At 44.4% G+C, this 17,502-nt stretch overlaps 2 protein-coding genes across 2 annotated transcripts in view; both read right to left on the bottom strand.

Moving 5' to 3' along the window:
• The window catches only part of LOC139540499 (FERM domain-containing protein 4A-like), a 260,292-nt gene that overhangs the window by 219,279 nt on the left and 23,511 nt on the right, over positions 1 to 17,502 (bottom strand). The gene's annotated exons all lie outside the window — the stretch shown is intronic.
• Positions 9,678 to 11,351, bottom strand: LOC139539958 (uncharacterized). Its single transcript, XM_071343402.1, has 2 exons — positions 10,780 to 11,351; positions 9,678 to 10,630 (listed from the first exon to the last, which is right to left on the bottom strand). The coding sequence occupies exon 2, from the start codon at positions 10,583 to 10,585 to the stop codon at positions 9,836 to 9,838; it is 750 nt and encodes a 249-aa protein (XP_071199503.1). The 5' UTR covers positions 10,586 to 10,630; positions 10,780 to 11,351; the 3' UTR covers positions 9,678 to 9,835.

Here is a 17,502-nt window from a genome sequence, read left to right on the forward strand (position 1 = left end):
CTCTATATAAATGAATGCTTCCGTGGTGCCCCAGGTTAATAATGGTTTAATTGTTGCATGATTTAATTTAATCACATAATCAATGAAATGTTAGGTAATCAATTTGATAAAATAGCATGTCTTATAATTTAATCAGTCAGAGACACGACAACAGGTAACTGGTCTACAAGCACACACATACACACGCACACACACACACACACACACACACAGCTTTCTAGAATATGTAAAACACTTTATCTTGAAGCTAACGACCATATCATTATGCAGACTCATTTAAATCTGGATTCATATTATTAACATGATATCGGGGGAAAAGCTAATTTGACCACATTATTCCCAGGCCAGGCACCACCATGGAATATAATTACTATACGGTCCACAACACAATCACCCATAGAGACTAGCCAATTCACACAACCAACCTAGTCCATCAGACCATGTGATTAACACACACACACACACACACACACACACACACACACACACACACACACACACACACACACACACACACACACACACACACACACACACACACACACACACACACACACACACACACACACACACACACACACACACACACACCCCTCCAATCCCACACTCATTGGTAGTGTATATAATTGAATAAGAGCTGTGTTATAGCAGCAATAGCTCCAGTGGGGAGGAGGTGAGACGAGAATCTTCACAACCTGCTACTAACATCTCATTATACTGCTGACCCCTGACCCTGTGTGTGTGTGTATCTATGTCTGTGTGTGTGTGTGTGTCAGCCATGTTGGCTCAATACACCTCAGGGTCCATAGTTTCCTGCTGCTCACTTAAACCTGGCGGGATGGATACCACACAATCTTAGGCCTGATAATTTGTGTGTGTGCATTTATGGGAATGCATATATTGTATACATGCATGCTTCTGTTTACTGAAAGTATGAGAGAACACAGGTGAAAGGTCAGCCAATGCAATCCTTCCAGTCAGCCAATGCAATTGCACTGCCTGCAATGTTATAAACATAATATTGCAGTTTTATGGTGAAAAATATCCCTAGAAGCAATGAGCATAGTAACATGGTTTTAAAATAAATGTAATTTATATAAATATAATAGAGGCAGCTTTATTAGAAATTGGATTTCTGTATATGCATACTAATGTAATTGTACAGCCATAAGCAAAGCTATAGGCACAATAATGCATGTGTAAAGGTACATGTGTGGGACGGCAGGTAGCCTAGTGGTCAGAGCGTTGGGCCAGTAACCGCAAGGATGCTGGATCAAATCCCGAGCTGAAAAGGTACAAATCTGGCGTTTTGCCCTTGAACAAGGCACTTAACCCACTTTTCCCCAGTTAGGCCAGCATTGTAAATAAGAATTTGTTCTTAACTGACTTGCCTAGTCAAATAAAGGTTAAATACAAGATAACAAATGTAAAAAAAAAAGGTGAGCAGTATTGATATAACAATAGTAAAGCAGCAGCATTGTTGTGTCTGGCTGTATGTCTGTTTGTCTATATATACAAAGTATGTGGACACCTCTTCAAATTAGTGGATTTGGATATTTCAGCCACATCCATTGAAGACGTGTATAAAATCAAGCACAGAGCCATGCAATCTCCATAGACAATCATTGGTATTAGAATGGCCTTACTGAAGAACTCAGTGACATTCAACAAGGCACCGTCATAGGATTCCACCTTTCCAACAAGTCAGTTTGTCAAATTTCTGCCATGTTAGAGCTGCCTCGGGCAGCTGTAAGTGCTGTTATTGTGAAGTGAAACGTCAAGGAGCAAAAACGGCTCAGCCACAAAGTGGTAGGCCATACAAGCTCACAGAACGGGACCACCAAGTGCTGAAGCACGTAGTGCCTAAAAAAATATTGTCCTCGGTTGCAACACTCACAACCGAGTTTCAACTTTCTATGGAAGCAGCGTCAGCACAAGAACTGTTAGTCGGGAGCTTCATGAAATTGGTTTCCATGGCCAAAGAGCCGCACACAAACCTAAGATCACAATGCGCAATGCCAAGCGTCGGCTGGAGTGGTGTAAAGTTCACCGCCATTGGACTCTGGAGCAGTGGAAACACGTTCTCTGGAGTGATGAATCACACTTCACCATCTGGCAGTCCGATGAACAAATCTAGGTTTGGCGGATGCCAGGAGAACACTACCTGCCCCATTGTGTAAAGTCAACTGTACAATATGGTGGAGGAGGAATAATGGTCTGGGGCTGTTTTTCATGGTCCGGTCTAGGCCCCTTAGTTCCAGTGAAGGGAAATCTTAACGCTACAGCATACAATGACATTCTAGACGATAATGTGCTTCCAACTTTGTGGCAACAGTTTGGGGAAGACCATTTCCTGTTTCAGCATGACAATGCCCCTGTGCACAAAGCGAGGTCCATACAGAAATAGTTTGTCAAGATCGGTGTAGAAGAACATGACTGGCCTGCACAGAGCCCTGGCCTCAACCCAAGTCGAACAGCCTTGGGATGATTTGGAACGCCAACTGTGAGCCAGGCCTAATTGCCCAACATCAGTGCCCAACCTCACTAATGCTCTTGTGGCTGAATGGAAGCAAGTCCCCGCAGCAATGTTCCAACATCTAGTGGATAGCCTCCCACAAGAGTGAAGGCTCTTACACAAAGAGGGACCAACTCCATATTAATGCCCATGATTTTGGAATGAGATGTTCGATGAGCCCGTGTCCACATAAGTTTGGTCATGTAGTCTATCTACAGTCAGTATCTGTATGTGTCAACAGAGACAGAGTGACTTACAGCCCCATCTAACCCTAACACACTTTAGTGCTGACACACAACATTAACCTGTCAGCCACACACACATGCATGTGAACACATATGAGGGGTAATAAATGGCATTAATGAACCATGAACGCGTTTCTTGCGTAATAAAAGGCACTTTTCATTTTGTATTTATTTATTATTTTAGAAAAAATTCAGACCGTTAATTTCTAACAATGTGACGTGTGAATGTCTGATTAATTCAGATCCAAACAGTTGCGTTAATGGAATTCAGTCCACAATATAATAGCCACTATACTAACATGACCCCTTCAATGTTTACCATCTGTCAAGTTGGGGGTTACAATGTCTGTATATAAATACATCACATTAACCACATTATAACCATTGTTCATTGGGTCTACATTGAACACATGAGATATTTCTGTATTTCATTTTCAATAGATTTGCAAGCATTTCTAAAAACATGTTTAGATGTGTAGATCGGTGAGATAAAAATGATATTTAATCAATTTCGAATTGAGGCTGTAACACAACAAAATGTTGAATAAGTCGAGGGGTATTGTAACGGAATTCCTCCTCCTCTTCATCCGAAGAGGAGGAGCAGGGATTCGACCAAAACGCAGCGTTGTAACTTGACATGATATTTATTAAACAAAACCGAAAACACGAAGAACACTTGAAATAGAGACAAAAACAACAAACGACGTAGACTGACCTGAACGTAAGAACTTACATGTAACGAAGAACGCACAAACAGGAAAAACAGACTACACAAAAACCGAACGAACAAAACACACCGAAACAGTCCCTTGTGGTGCAACATACACAGACACAGGAGTCAACCACCCACAACACCCAAAGTGAAACCACCTACCTTAATATGATTCTCAATCAGAGGAGATGAAAACCACCTGCCTCTAATTGAGAACCATATCAGGTACCCAAAAACCAACATAGAAACACAAAACATAGACTGCCCACCCAAACTCACGTCCTGACCAACTAACACATACAAAAACTAACAGAAAACAGGTCAGGAACGTGACAGGTATGAAATACATCATTTATGTCTAAATATATGAAGACACCAAGAAGGTCAATTACAGGTCAATTACTTTTTAATGCATTTAACCTAATTAATGTAGATCCAATGAACAATGTTATAATGTGGTTAATGTGTTGTGTTTATTTTGAGGCATTTTAACCCCCACCTTGACCGATGGTAAACAGTGCAGGTGTCCTGTTAGTACAGTGGCTATTATATTTTTGAGTGAATTCGATTAACGCAACTGTGTAACGGTGTTCCTCTTCCTCTTCATCCGAAGAGGAGGAGCAGGGATTAAACCAAAATGCAGCGTCTTGATATGACATTATTTATTTTAAGTAAAGACGAAAACACGAACTTCACTTGAAACTAAACAAAACAACAAACGGAGTAGACGAACCTGAACATAAGAACTTACATAACACGAAGAACTCACGAACAGGAAAATGACTACACAAAACAACGAACGAACGAAACAGTCCCGTATGGTGCAAACAAACACAGACACAGGAGACAACCACCCACGACAAACAAAGTGAAACCACCTACCTTAATATGATTCTCAATCAGAGGAGATGAAAACCACCTGCCTCTAATTGAGAACCATATCAGGTACCCAAAACCAACATAGAAACAGAAAACATAGACTGCCCACCCACACTCACGTCCTGACCAACTAACACATACAAAAACTAACAGAAAACAGGTCAGGAACGTGACAAACTGTTTCAAACTGAATTAATCAGACGTTCACACATCATATTGTTATAAATAAACTTGGTTAAATGTTCCTCAAAAAAATATGTTCAAGTGTTCACACGCTTAAGTCACACCAAGTCAAACAATGATTATTAAAAAAAACGTGTTCACATTTTCACATGTTCATACGTTCAACGGTTCATTTGTGGCATTTACCACGCATGCACAATTCGTCCCTCCCTATGTCCCTCTTCAGCCCCACACCCCCCAGGAGTAGATGAGTGGGGTAAGGGACAAAGGAGTGGAGAAGATAGTAGAGAAGATAATAGAGAAAGACAATATACAGATAGGACAATGCTAGACAATATACCTCTCACTGCCACCCCCTCTGCATGAGCGACACCGCCCCCTTTCCCTATTCCCCTCTTCCCTGTCTCCCCAGTCCCTCTATCCGTCTCCCCTCTTTGCTCCTGTATTTTTTTTCTGTGCTTCAACAAAAAAATGCAATTACACTCTACAGAAAACATTCTGATGGATTTCAGCCTGTTGGCTCTGTTCACTTAAAAGAGCCGTTAATTTGGCTCCCAAACGGCTCTTTGTTCAGTAGTGCTTAACAATTGGTGAAAAAACATGAAAGATTATATATTTCTAATTTATAGCCTTAAAGGTTGCCTACCATTATGTCAGTTTGTGAAATGTGAGTTGAAATACATTTTTACCAGGCGAAATTAGATTGCTTGCAAAATTGTTTAAAAAATGTTTACACTCTGCAAAAATTTAGCGTGGACCAGAATGAGGCTCTCTCCTCACTATCTATTGTTCCTGCAGTGAGGAATTACCGCAGCATTCAGATATTTTTTTTTATAACTTATCTACAGATAACCGTTGTCTGGAGCTAAAAAGCAGTAGTAGCAGTATGCAAATCAGGGAGCCAAATGAACGGGTCTTTAACAGATGAGATTCCGTTCCCGATGTTCACTAAAAAGATCTGTTCAAAAAGAGCTGTTAGTTCACGAATGACCCATCACTATAGGCTATTTCAAATATAATCCTTAAACACTTCGATGTGTAAAACAACACCAGGCACATCCAGAAGAGGACTGGCTACCAGAGCCTGGTTCCTCTCTATGTTTCTCCCTTTCGAGGGAGTTTTTCCTAGCCACCATGCCTCTACATCTGCATTGCTTTCTCTCTGGGGTTTTAGGCACCGTTTCGGTTTCTGTATTTTTTTTATTTCACTTTTATTTAACCAGGTAGGCCAGTTGAGAACAAGTTCTCATTTACAACTGCGACCTGGCCAAGATAAAGCAAAGCAGTGTGACAAAAACAACAACACAGAGTTACACATAAACAAACGTACAGTCAATAACACAAAAGAAAAATGGAAAAATCTATGTACAGTGTGTGCAAATGTAGAAGACTAAAAAGGTAGGCAATAAATAGGCCCTAGAGGTGAAAATAATTACAATTTAGAATTAATACTGGAGTGATAAATGTGCAGATGATGATGTGCACGTAGAGATACTGGGGTGCAAAAGAGCAAGAGAGTAATAATATGGGGATGAGGTAGTCGGGTGTGCTATTTAATGATTGGCTGTGTACAGGTACAGTGATTGGTAAACTGCTCAGACAGCTGATGCTTAAAGTTAGATAGGGAGATATAAGACTCCAGCTTCAGAGATTTTTGCAATTTGTTTCAGTCATTGGCAGCAGAGAACTGGAAGGAAAGGCGGCCAAAGGAAGTGTTGGATTTGGGGATGACCAGTGCAATATACCTGCTGGAGCGCGTGCTACGGGTGGGTGTTGCTATGGTGACCAGTGAGCTGAGATAAGGTGCGGCCTTACCTAGCAAAGACTTATAGATGACCTGGAGCCAGTGGTTTTGGCGACGGATATGTAGTGAGGGCCAGCCAACGAGAGCATACAGGTCGCAGTGGTGGGTAGTATATGAGGCTTTGTTGATAAAACGGATGGCACTGTGATAGACAGCATCCAGTTGGCTGAGTAGAGTGTTGGGGGCTATTTTGTAAATGACATCGCCGAAGTCAAGGATCGGTAGGATAGTCAGTTTTACGAGGCTATGTTTGGCGGCATGAGTGAAGGAGGCTTTGTTGCGAAATAGGAAGACGATTCTAGATTTAATTTTGGATTGGAGATGCTTAATGTGAGTCTGGAAGGAGAGTTTACAGTCTAACCAGACACCTAGGTATTTATAGTTGTCCACATATTCTAGGTCAGAACCGTCCAGAGTAGTAATGCTAGTCGGGCGGGAGGGTGCGGGCAGCAATCGTGTGAAGAGCATGCACTTAGTTTTACTAGCATTTAAAAGCAGTTGGAGGCCACGGAAGGAGTGTTGTATGGCGTTGAAGCTTGTCTGGAGGTTTGTTAGCACAGTGTCCAAAGAAGGGCCAGATGTATACAGTATGGTGTTGTCTGCGTAGAGGTGGATCAGAGAATCACCAGCAGCAAGAGCAACATCATTGATATATACAGAGAAAAGAGTAGGCCCGAGAATTGAACCCTGTGGCACCCCCATAGAGACTGCCAGAGGTCCGGACAACAGGCCCTGCGATTTGACACACTGAACTCTATCTGAGAAGTAGTTGGTGAACCAGGCGAGGCAGTCATTTGAGAAGCCAAGGCTATAGAGTCTGCCGATAAGAATGCGGTGATTGACAGAGTCGAAAGCCTTGGCCAGGTCAATGAAGACGGCTGCACAGTATTGTCTTTTATCGATGGCGGTTATGATATCGTTTGGGACCTTGAGCGTGGCTGAGGTGCACCCATGACCAGCTCAGAAACCAGATTGCATAGTGGAGAAGGTACGGTGGGATTCGAAATGATCCGTGATCTGTTTATTAACTTGGCTTTCAAAGATTTTAGAAAGGCAGGGCAGGATGGATATATGTGTATAACAGTTTGGGTCTAGAGTGTATAGGGGTTGCAATAGGGGTTGCAACAATTTCGGCGGATAGATTTAGAAAGAGAGGGTCCAGATTGTCTAGCCCAGCTGATTTGTGGGGATCCAGATTTTGCAGTTCTTTCAGCCGCTGTCTCCATGGAATTAACAGTGTCCCAAAACTTTTGGGAATTAGTGCTACAGGAAGCAAATTTCTTTTTGAAAAGCTAGCCTTAGCTTTCCTAACAGACTGAGTATATTGGTTCCTGACTTTCCTGAAAAGTTGCATATCGCGGGGGCTATTCAATGCTAATGCAGAACACCACAGGATGTTTTTGTGCTGGTCGAGGGCAGTCAAGTCTGGGTTAGGGTTAGGGTAGGGTTAGGGTTAGGGTTAGGGTTAGGGTTAGGGTTAGGGTGAGACTGAGAATGCTGGTTGACTTGACGAACAAGATGGCAAACTGGCAACAGACAAAGGTGAAGTACACAGGGGATAAGTACACAGGGGGTATAACAGGTATAAGTACACATGGGATAATGGTTCCCCATTAGGGGGTGGAGGGGTGGAGACAAGCACAAGGACAGGTGAAACAGATCAGGGCATGACACCTGGTTACACTAGTGACCATATCCCCCGCACATCCCGCAAAGGCTGAGGTTTTGCTAACATTTACGATAGCAAATTTAAATTTACCAAAAAGAGTGACTGTGTTTTCATCTTTTGAGCTTCTAGTCATGAAATCTATGCAGTCTACTCAATCACTTTTTATAGCTACTGTTTACAGGCCTCCTGGGCCGTATACAGCGTTTCTCACTGAGTTCCCTGAATTCCTATCGGACCTTGTAGACATGGCAGAAAGTATTCACATTTTTGGTGACTTTGATATTCACATGGAAAAGTCCACAGACCCACTCCAAAGTATTTCGGAGCCGTCATCGACTCAATGGGTTTTGTCCAACATGTCTCCGGACCTCCGGACCTACTCACTCTAACGATAATTTGAAAGCAAATTACGGACTCCTCTTTAAATCTGCGTATCTGTCACGTTCCTGACCTGTTTTCTCTTGTTTTGTATGTCTTTATTGGTCAGGGCGTGAGTGTTGGGTGGGCAGTCTATGTTTTCTATTTCTATGTTGGGTTTTGTGTTCGGCCTGGTATGATTCTCAATTAGAGACAGGTGTGTATCGTTTGTCTCTGATTGAGAGTCATACTAAGGCAGCCAGGGTTTCACTGGTGTTTTGTGGGTGTTTGTTTCCTGTGTTAGCGTTTGGGCCACACAGGACTGTTGCAGGTTAGTCACGTTTGTTGTTTTGTTTATTTGTAGTGTTTGTTGGTTTGCCATTAAAATCATGAATACCTCCTACTCCGCATCTTGGTCCGATCCATGCTCCTCCTCGTTTGAGGAGGAGAACGACATTGACAGCCGTTACAGTATCTCTCCAAAGTTCAGTTGTCCTGAGTCTGCACAACAATGCCAGGACCTAGGATCAAGGGAGACACTCACGTTTGTTTTTATCCAATATCTCTTGACACGTTGATGAAAACAGTAAAGCCTTCTAAACCTTCAAGATGCATACTGGACCGTATTCCAACTAAACTACTGAAAGAGCTGCTTCCTGTGCTTGGCCCTTCTATGTTGAACATAATAAATGGCACCCTATCCACCGGATGTGTACCAAACTCATTAAAGGTGGCAGTAATAAAGCCTCTCTTGAAAAAGCCAAACCTTGACCCAGAAAATATTTTAAAACTATTGGTCTATATCGAATCTCCCATTCCTCTCAAAGATGTTTAGAAAAAGCTGTTGGGCAGCAACTCGGTGCCTTCCTGAAGACAAACAATGTATACTGAGACTGCACTCGTGAAGGTGGTAAATTACATTTTAATGGCGTCAGACCAAGGCTCTGCATCTCTCCTCGTGCTCCTAGACCTTAGTGCTACTTTTGACACCACCGATCATGACATTCTTTTGGAGAGATTGGAAACCCAAATTGGTCTACATGGACAAGTTCTGGCCTGGTTTAGATCTTATCTGTCAGAAAGATGTCAGTTTGTCTCTGTGGATGGTTTGTCCTCTGACAAATCAACTGTAAGTTTCGGTGATCCTCAAGGTTGCATTTTAGGACCACTATTGTTTTCACTACATATTTTACCTCTTGCTGATGTCATTCGGAAACATAATGTTAACTTTCACTGCTATGCAGATGATACACAGCTGTACATTTCGATGAAACATGGTGAAGCCCCAAAATTGCCCTCCCTGGAAGCCTGTGTTTCATTTACATTTACATTTAAGTCATTTAGCAGACGCTCTTATCCAGAGCGACTTACAAATTGGTGCATTCACCTTATGATATCCAGTGGAACAACCACTTTACAATAGTGCATCTAACTCTTTTAAGGGGGGGGGGGGTAGAAGGATTACTTTATCCTATCCTAGGTATTCCTTAAAGAGGTGGGGTTTCAGGTGTCTCCGGAAGGTGGTGATTGACTCCGCTGACCTGGCGTCGTGAGGGAGTTTGTTCCACCATTGGGGTGCCAGAGCAGCGAACAGTTTTGACTGGGCTGAGCGGGAACTGTACTTCCTCAGAGGTAGGGAGGCGAGCAGGCCAGAGGTGGATGAACGCAGTGCCCTTGTTTGGGTGTAGGGCCTGATCAGAGCCTGAAGGTACGGAGGTGCCGTTCCCCTCACAGCTCCGTAGGCAAGCACCATGGTCTTGTAGCGGATGCGAGCTTCAACTGGAAGCCAGTGGAGAGAGCGGAGGAGCGGGGTGACGTGAGAGAACTTGGGAAAGTTGAACACCAGACGGGCTGCGGCGTTCTGGATGAGTTGTAGGGGTTTAATGGCACAGGCAGGGAGCCCAGCCAACAGCGAGTTGCAGTAATCCAGACGGGAGATGACAAATGCCTGGATTAGGACCTGCGCCGCTTCCTGCGTGAGGCAGGGTCGTACTCTGCGAATGTTGTAGAGCATGAACCTACAGGAACAGGTCACCGCCTTGATGTTAGTTGAGAACGACAGGGTGTTGTCCAGGATCACGCCAAGGTTCTTAGCACTCTGGGAGGAGGACACAATGGAGTTGTCAACCGTGATGGCGAGATCATGGAACGGGCAGTCCTTCCCCGGGAGGAAGAGCAGCTCCGTCTTGCCGAGGTTCAGCTTGAGGTGGTGATCCGTCATCCACACTGATATGTCTGCCAGACATGCAGAGATGCGATTCACCACCTGGTTATCAGAGGGGGGAAAGGAGAAGATTAATTGTGTGTCGTCTGCATAGCAATGATAGGAGAGACCATGTGAGGATATGACAGAGCCAAGTGACTTGGTGTATAGCGAGAATAGGAGAGGGCCTAGAACAGAGCCCTGGGGGACACCAGTGGTGAGAGCACGTGGTGCGGAGACAGATTCTCGCCACGCCACCTGGTAGGAGCGACCTGTCAGGTAGGACGCAATCCAAGCGTGGGCCGCGCCGGAGATGCCCAGCTCGGAGAGGGTGGAGAGGAGGATCTGATGGTTCACAGTATCAAAGGCAGCCGATAGGTCTAGAAGGATGAGAGCAGAGGAGAGAGAGTTAGCTTTAGCAGTGCGGAGCGCCTCCGTGACAAAGAGAAGAGCAGTCTCAGTTGAATGACTAGTCTTGAAACCTGACTGATTTGGATCAAGAAGGTCATTCTGAGAGAGATAGCAGGAGAGCTGGCCAAGGACGGCACGTTCAAGAGTTTTGGAGAGAAAAGAAAGAAGGGATACTGGTCTGTAGTTGTTGACATCGGAGGGATCGAGTGTAGGTTTTTTCAGAAGGGGTGCAACTCTCGCTCTCTTGAAGACGGAAGGGACGTAGCCAGCGGTCAAGGATGAGTTGATGAGCGAGGTGAGGTAAGGGAGAAGGTCTCCGGAAATGGTCTGGAGAAGAGAGGAGGGGATAGGGTCAAGCGGGCAGGTTGTTGGGCGGCCGGCCATCACAAGACGCGAGATTTCATCTGGAGAGAGAGGGGAGAAAGAGGTCAAAGCACAGGGTAGGGCAGTGTGAGCAGAACCAGCGGTGTCGTTTGACTTAGCAAACGAGGATCGGATGTCGTCGACCTTCTTTTCAAAATGGTTGACGAAGTCATCAGCAGAGAGGGAGGAGGGGGGAGGAGGGGGAGGAGGATTCAGGAGGGAGGAGAAGGTGGCAAAGAGCTTCCTAGGGTTAGAGGCAGATGCTTGGAATTTAGAGTGGTAGAAATTGGCTTTAGCAGCAGAGACAGAAGAGGAGAATGTAGAGAGGAGGGAGTGAAAGGATGCCAGGTCCGCAGGGAGGCGAGTTTTCCTCCATTTCCGCTCGGCTGCCCGGAGCCCTGTTCTGTGAGCTCGCAATGAGTCGTCGAGCCACGGAGCAGGAGGGGAGGACCGAGCCGGCCTGGAGGATAGGGGACATAGAGAGTCAAAGGATGCAGAAAGGGAGGAGAGGAGGGTTGAGGAGGCAGAATCAGGAGATAGGTTGGAGAAGGTTTGAGCAGAGGGAAGAGATGATAGGATGGAAGAGGAGAGAGTAGCGGGGGAGAGAGAGCGAAGGTTGGGACGGCGCGATACCATCCGAGTAGGGGCAGTGTGGGAAGTGTTGGATGAGAGCGAGAGGGAAAAGGATACAAGGTAGTGGTCGGAGACTTGGAGGGGAGTTGCAATGAGATTAGTGGAAGAACAGCATCTAGTAAAGATGAGGTCAAGCGTATTGCCTGCCTTGTGAGTAGGGGGGGAAGGTGAGAGGGTGAGGTCAAAAGAGGAGAGGAGTGGAAAGAAGGAGGCAGAGAGGAATGAGTCAAAGGTAGACGTGGGGAGGTTAAAGTCACCCAGAACTGTGAGAGGTGAGCCATCCTCAGGAAAGGAACTTATCAGGGCGTCAAGCTCATTGATGAACTCTCCAAGGGAACCTGGAGGGCGATAAATGATAAGGATGTTAAGCTTGAAAGGGCTGGTAACTGTGACAGCATGGAATTCAAAGGAGGCGATAGACAGATGGGTCAGGGGAGAAAGAGAGAATGTCCACTTGGGAGAGATGAGGATCCCAGTGCCACCACCCCGCTGACCAGAAGCTCTCGGGGTGTGCGAGAACACGTGGGCAGACGAGGAGAGAGCAGTAGGAGTAGCAGTGTTATCAGTGGTAATCCATGTTTCCGTCAGTGCCAAGAAGTCGAGGGACTGGAGGGAAGCATAGGCTGAGATGAACTCTGCCTTGTTGGCCGCAGATCGGCAGTTCCAGAGGCTGCCTGAGACCTGGAACTCCACGTGGGTCGTGCGCGCTGGGACCACCAGGTTAGAGTAGCAGCGGCCACGCGGTGTGAAGCGTTTGTATGGTCTGTGCAGAGAGGAGAGAACAGGGATAGACAGACACATAGTTGACAGGCTACAGAAGAGGCTACGCTAATGCAAAGGAGATTGGAATGACAAGTGGACTACACGTCTCGAATGTTCAGAAAGTTAAGCTTACGTTGCAAAAAATCTTATTGACTAAAATGATATAGTACTGCTGGCTGGTGAAATAGGCTAGCTAGCAGTGGCTGCGTTGTTGACTTTGTTTGAAAGTGTAGCTGGCTAGGTAACCTCTAACTGGCTAGGTAACCTCGACAATTACTCTAGACTACACAATTATCTTGGATACAAAGACGGCTATGTAGCCAGCTAAGATCAAACAAATCAAACTGTTGTACTGTAATGAAATGAAATGTAATACTACCTGTAATACTACCTGTGGAGCAAAGCGGAATGCAACTACTCGCTCCAAACCAAACCGGAAGTGCGTATCGTAGAGGGAGAGGCAATAGAAGTGTTGTTTCTTGTATTATTGTCTTTTGTGTCTTTAGAGGACTGCTTCACCTTAATGTCCCCTTTCCCTTTTCTTCTGTCCTTATTTTGTCCCACTTTGTCCCTTCTTCTCTTCTGCCAACTAGACACTCCTTGTTAGCTAGCTAGCTTCTTTCAGGAATGTCCCTAGCAACTGCCTAGCAACAGGTAAACAACTTAGCTAGCTAAGAAAACGGTATAATTTTATGAAAAATTGTTACTTTTTCAAAAGCCTTTCTTCTTTGTTTGCTGCTTGTTTGGTCTCCTATTCAGTTTGCAGTTTTCTTTTGATTTTTTTTCGATGTACTTTCAGACATAAAGAAGTGGATGGTGGCAAATGTTTTACTTTTAAACTCAGACAAAACAGAGATGCTAGATCTAGGTCCAAAGAAACAAAGAAATCTTCTGTTGGATCTGACAATTAATCTTGATGGTTGTACAGTCGTCTCAAATAAAACTGTGAAGGCCCTCGGCATTACTCTGGACCCTGATCTCTCTTTTGATGAGCATATCAACAATATTTCAAGAACAGCTTTTTTCCATCGTTGTAACATTGCTAAAATCAGAAACTTTCTGTCCAAAAATGAGGAGGAAGTTAATCCATGCTTTTGTCACTTCTAGATTAGACTACTGCAATGCTCTACTTTCGATCTACCTGGATAAAGCACTAGTTAGTGCTAAACACGGCTGCTAGAATCTTGACTAGAACCCAAAAATGTGATCATATTACTCCAGTGCTAGCCTCCCTACCCTGGCTTACTGTAAAGGCTAGGGCTGATTTCAAGATTTTACTGCTAACCTAGAAAGCATTACATGGGCTTGCTCCTACCTATCTCTCCGATTTGGTCCTGGCGTACATACCTACACATACGCTACGGTCACAAGACGCAGGCCTCCTTATTTTCCCTAGATTTCTATTCAAACAGCTGGAGGCAGGGCTTTCTCCTATAGAGCTCTATTTCTATGGAATGGTCTGTCTATCCACGAGAGAGACTCAGACGTGGTCTTGACCTTTACGTCTTTATTGAAGACTCATCTCTTCAGTAGGTCCTATGATTGAGTGTAGTCTGGCCCAGGGGTGTGAAGGTGAACGGAAAGGCACTGGAGCAACAAATTGCCCTTGCTGTCTCTGCCTGACCGGTTCCCCTCTCTCCACTGGGATTCTCTGCCTCTAACCCTATTACGGGGCTGAGTAACTGGCTTACTGGTGCTCTTCCATCCCGTACCTAGGAAGGGTGCGTCACTTGAGTTGGTTGAGTCACTAATGTGATATTCCTGTCCGGGTTTGGCGCCCCCCTCGGGTTCGTGCCGTGGGGGAGATCTTCGTGGGCTATACTCAGCCTTGTCTCAGGATAGTTGGTGGTTTGAAGATATCCCTCTGGTGGTGTAGGGGCTGTGCTTTGGCAAAGTGGGTGGGGTTATATCTTGCCTGGTTGGCCCTGTCGGGGGGTATCGCCGGACAGGGCCACAGTGTCTCCCAACCCTTCCTGTCTCAGCCTCCAGTATTTATCCTGCAATAGTTTGTGTCGGGGGGCTATGGTCAATCTGGAGTATTTCTCCTGTCTTATCCGGTGTCCTGTGAGAATTTAAGTATGCTCCCTCTAATTCTCTCTCTCTCACTCTCCCTCCCTTCCCGGAGGACCTGAGCCCTGAGACCATGCTTCAGGACTAGCTGGCCTGATGACTCCTTGCTGTACCCAGTCCACCTGGTTGTGCTGCTGCTCCATTTTCAACTGTTCTGCCTGCGGCTATGGAACCCTGACCTGTTCACCGGACGTGCTACCTTGTCCAGGACCTGCTGTTTTCGACTCTCTCTCTCTCTCTACCTCACCTGCTGTCTCTTACTCTGAATGCTCGGCTATGAAAAGCCAACTGACATTTACTCCTGATATGCTGACCTGTTGCACCCTCTACAGCCACTGTGATTATTATTATTTGACCCTGCTGGTCATCTATGAACGTTTGAACATCTTGGCCATGTCCTGTTATAATCACAACCCGGCACAGCCAGAAGAGGACTGGCTACCCATCAGAGCCTGGTTCCTCTCTAGGTTTCTTCCTAAGTTCCTGCCTTTCTAGGGAGTGTTTCCTAGCCACCGTGCTTCTACGTCTGCATTGCTTGCTGTTTGGGGTTTTAGGCTGTGTTTCTGTATAGCACTTTGTGACATCGGCTGATGTAAAAAGGGCTTTATAAATACATGTTCATTATATTGGCACTCCCTAGTAGGAGCAGTCCTCCATAGGAATGAATGGAAATTTACAATATTTCAATTAAATGTTTCAAGGACAAAATTACATGTATTTAAGTATTTTTTGTTGTTGTTGTGGAAACAGTTACATCAGTACTCTCTAAAAAAAATACTTTAAGGAAAACGTATTTATATACAGTATAGATGTTTATCTCACATAATATAATTAAAACTATGCATTAAGGTGTCTGTAATAGAATAAACATGTCAGAAACTAATGTAGCCATTCATAAATGCATTTCTACAGCTACCAAAATATGTTTTACAATTGAGGAGGAGTGCCAAGATGGCTGCACGGTGGCTTCAATACAGCGCACCCTGTCAGTCATCCAGGGTTTATACATATCATTGGTTCAGATACTTGCAAGTGTGTGCATGCATGAGTGTGGGGGGATTGGACAGAGACTCACCTGAACAGGGAATATGTTACAGAGGCATGCAGGTGCAGTGAACAGCACATGGGGAAAGAGAGAGAGAGAAGTGCTAGAAGTGTAAATCGTATTTAAATTTCCTTTGGCAAATGTTTCGACTGTACACTTGCCACATGTCTTGTTGAATTTAAATTAATTGAATGAGAGAGTGAATGTCACATTCAATGTTCTTTGGTTTGATCATTGTTCAAAGCATTGTTCTGAAGGGAGTGATCCAGTAAGTCTGACCTGTGACATCTGACCCTGTCATACTATTACCACTAAATCAATCTTCCACCATGTAGAACAGCTGTCTGGTCATACAGCTTCTCCTTTAACACTGGCCAATAGCTTCGACTCAGGGGGAAGGTTGAGAGAGTAGGTGTCTGAGGGATTACAACAGTAGGCTGGAATCTACTGGTTAATTACTGACTAAATCAAATAACAACATTTAACATCAGACATTATACAAACACAATGGTCCTGCTGGAGAGGGGAGATAAGCTGTAGTAAATTGATAGATCTCGAAATTAGTGTGGATGAAACACACACACACACACACAATATCTCACTGGTCCTTTTGCAAACCATGCACATGTGATGAGTACCTTGTTGGATCAGACTTGACAAGATCATCTACCAGAGCTGTGTGTCAGGTGCTAACCCACTCCCAGGCCATGTTTGAGAGAAGCAGGGAAGTTCTTGTCATTGGTATTCTCTTGCAGACGTGTTCAATATGAGACTTGTTAAGACTTGACATTCATGCATTAGGCTATTAGTGATGCGCATTCCGAGTTGTTTCGGTGAGTCGGATCTTTTGGCTCTATTCACCTAAGAGCCGTTCATGTGGATCCTAAAGAACTCTTTGTTCAATAGTGCTTAACAATTGATGAAAAACCATGAAACATAATGCATTTCTAATGTACAGCCTAAAAAGTTTGCCTACCATTATGTCAGATCGTGAAATTTGAGTTAAAATACATTTTTACCCGACGTGATGGCTCAGACTTCAGCTACTAGAGCTGTGTGTCAGGTACTAACCCATTTCCAGGCCATGTTTGAGACAGCAGTGCAGTTCTCATCCAGAGGGACTGGCTCTGACATCCACTTGAAACATTGTTTTTTCGTTTATTTGGCTAAATCACACGTTGTTAACATATGACTCCAAAGTGATCTGTTCTTGCAATTTGTAGTCATTGACATTTCAGATTTCCATATGATAATGTTTCACCAAGTAGTTTGGTTGTAGTGAACAACTTTTTCAAAGTAACTTTAGTTAATTAAACTTTATTTTTCTTAAGGGTAGCTTTAGTGTAGCTTAACTTCTTCATGTGTGATGCAATTGGTAGCTTGGTAAACTATATTTGTCGGGTAGCTTCCCTAACATTGCATGAAGGGAAAACCCTTCTACCCTTTCAGCCCAGCTACAGCTCAGAGACACGACTATCTTATCTATATACTGCAGAGATTGAGAAGGGGAGAGGGAGGAGAGAGAGAAGGAGAGCCACCGAGATAACAAATGTTGGTTCTGGGAACATTCTGGGAACGTTATACCAATGTTCCCTAAAGGTTCAAACGGAGGCTTTTCTTAATGTTCTCTGAACATTTTTGTTTGGTTGTA

The sequence above is a fragment of the Salvelinus alpinus genome, chromosome 15 (assembly GCF_045679555.1).
Source record: "Salvelinus alpinus chromosome 15, SLU_Salpinus.1, whole genome shotgun sequence".
In the NCBI taxonomy this organism is placed as follows: Eukaryota; Metazoa; Chordata; class Actinopteri; order Salmoniformes; family Salmonidae; genus Salvelinus; species Salvelinus alpinus.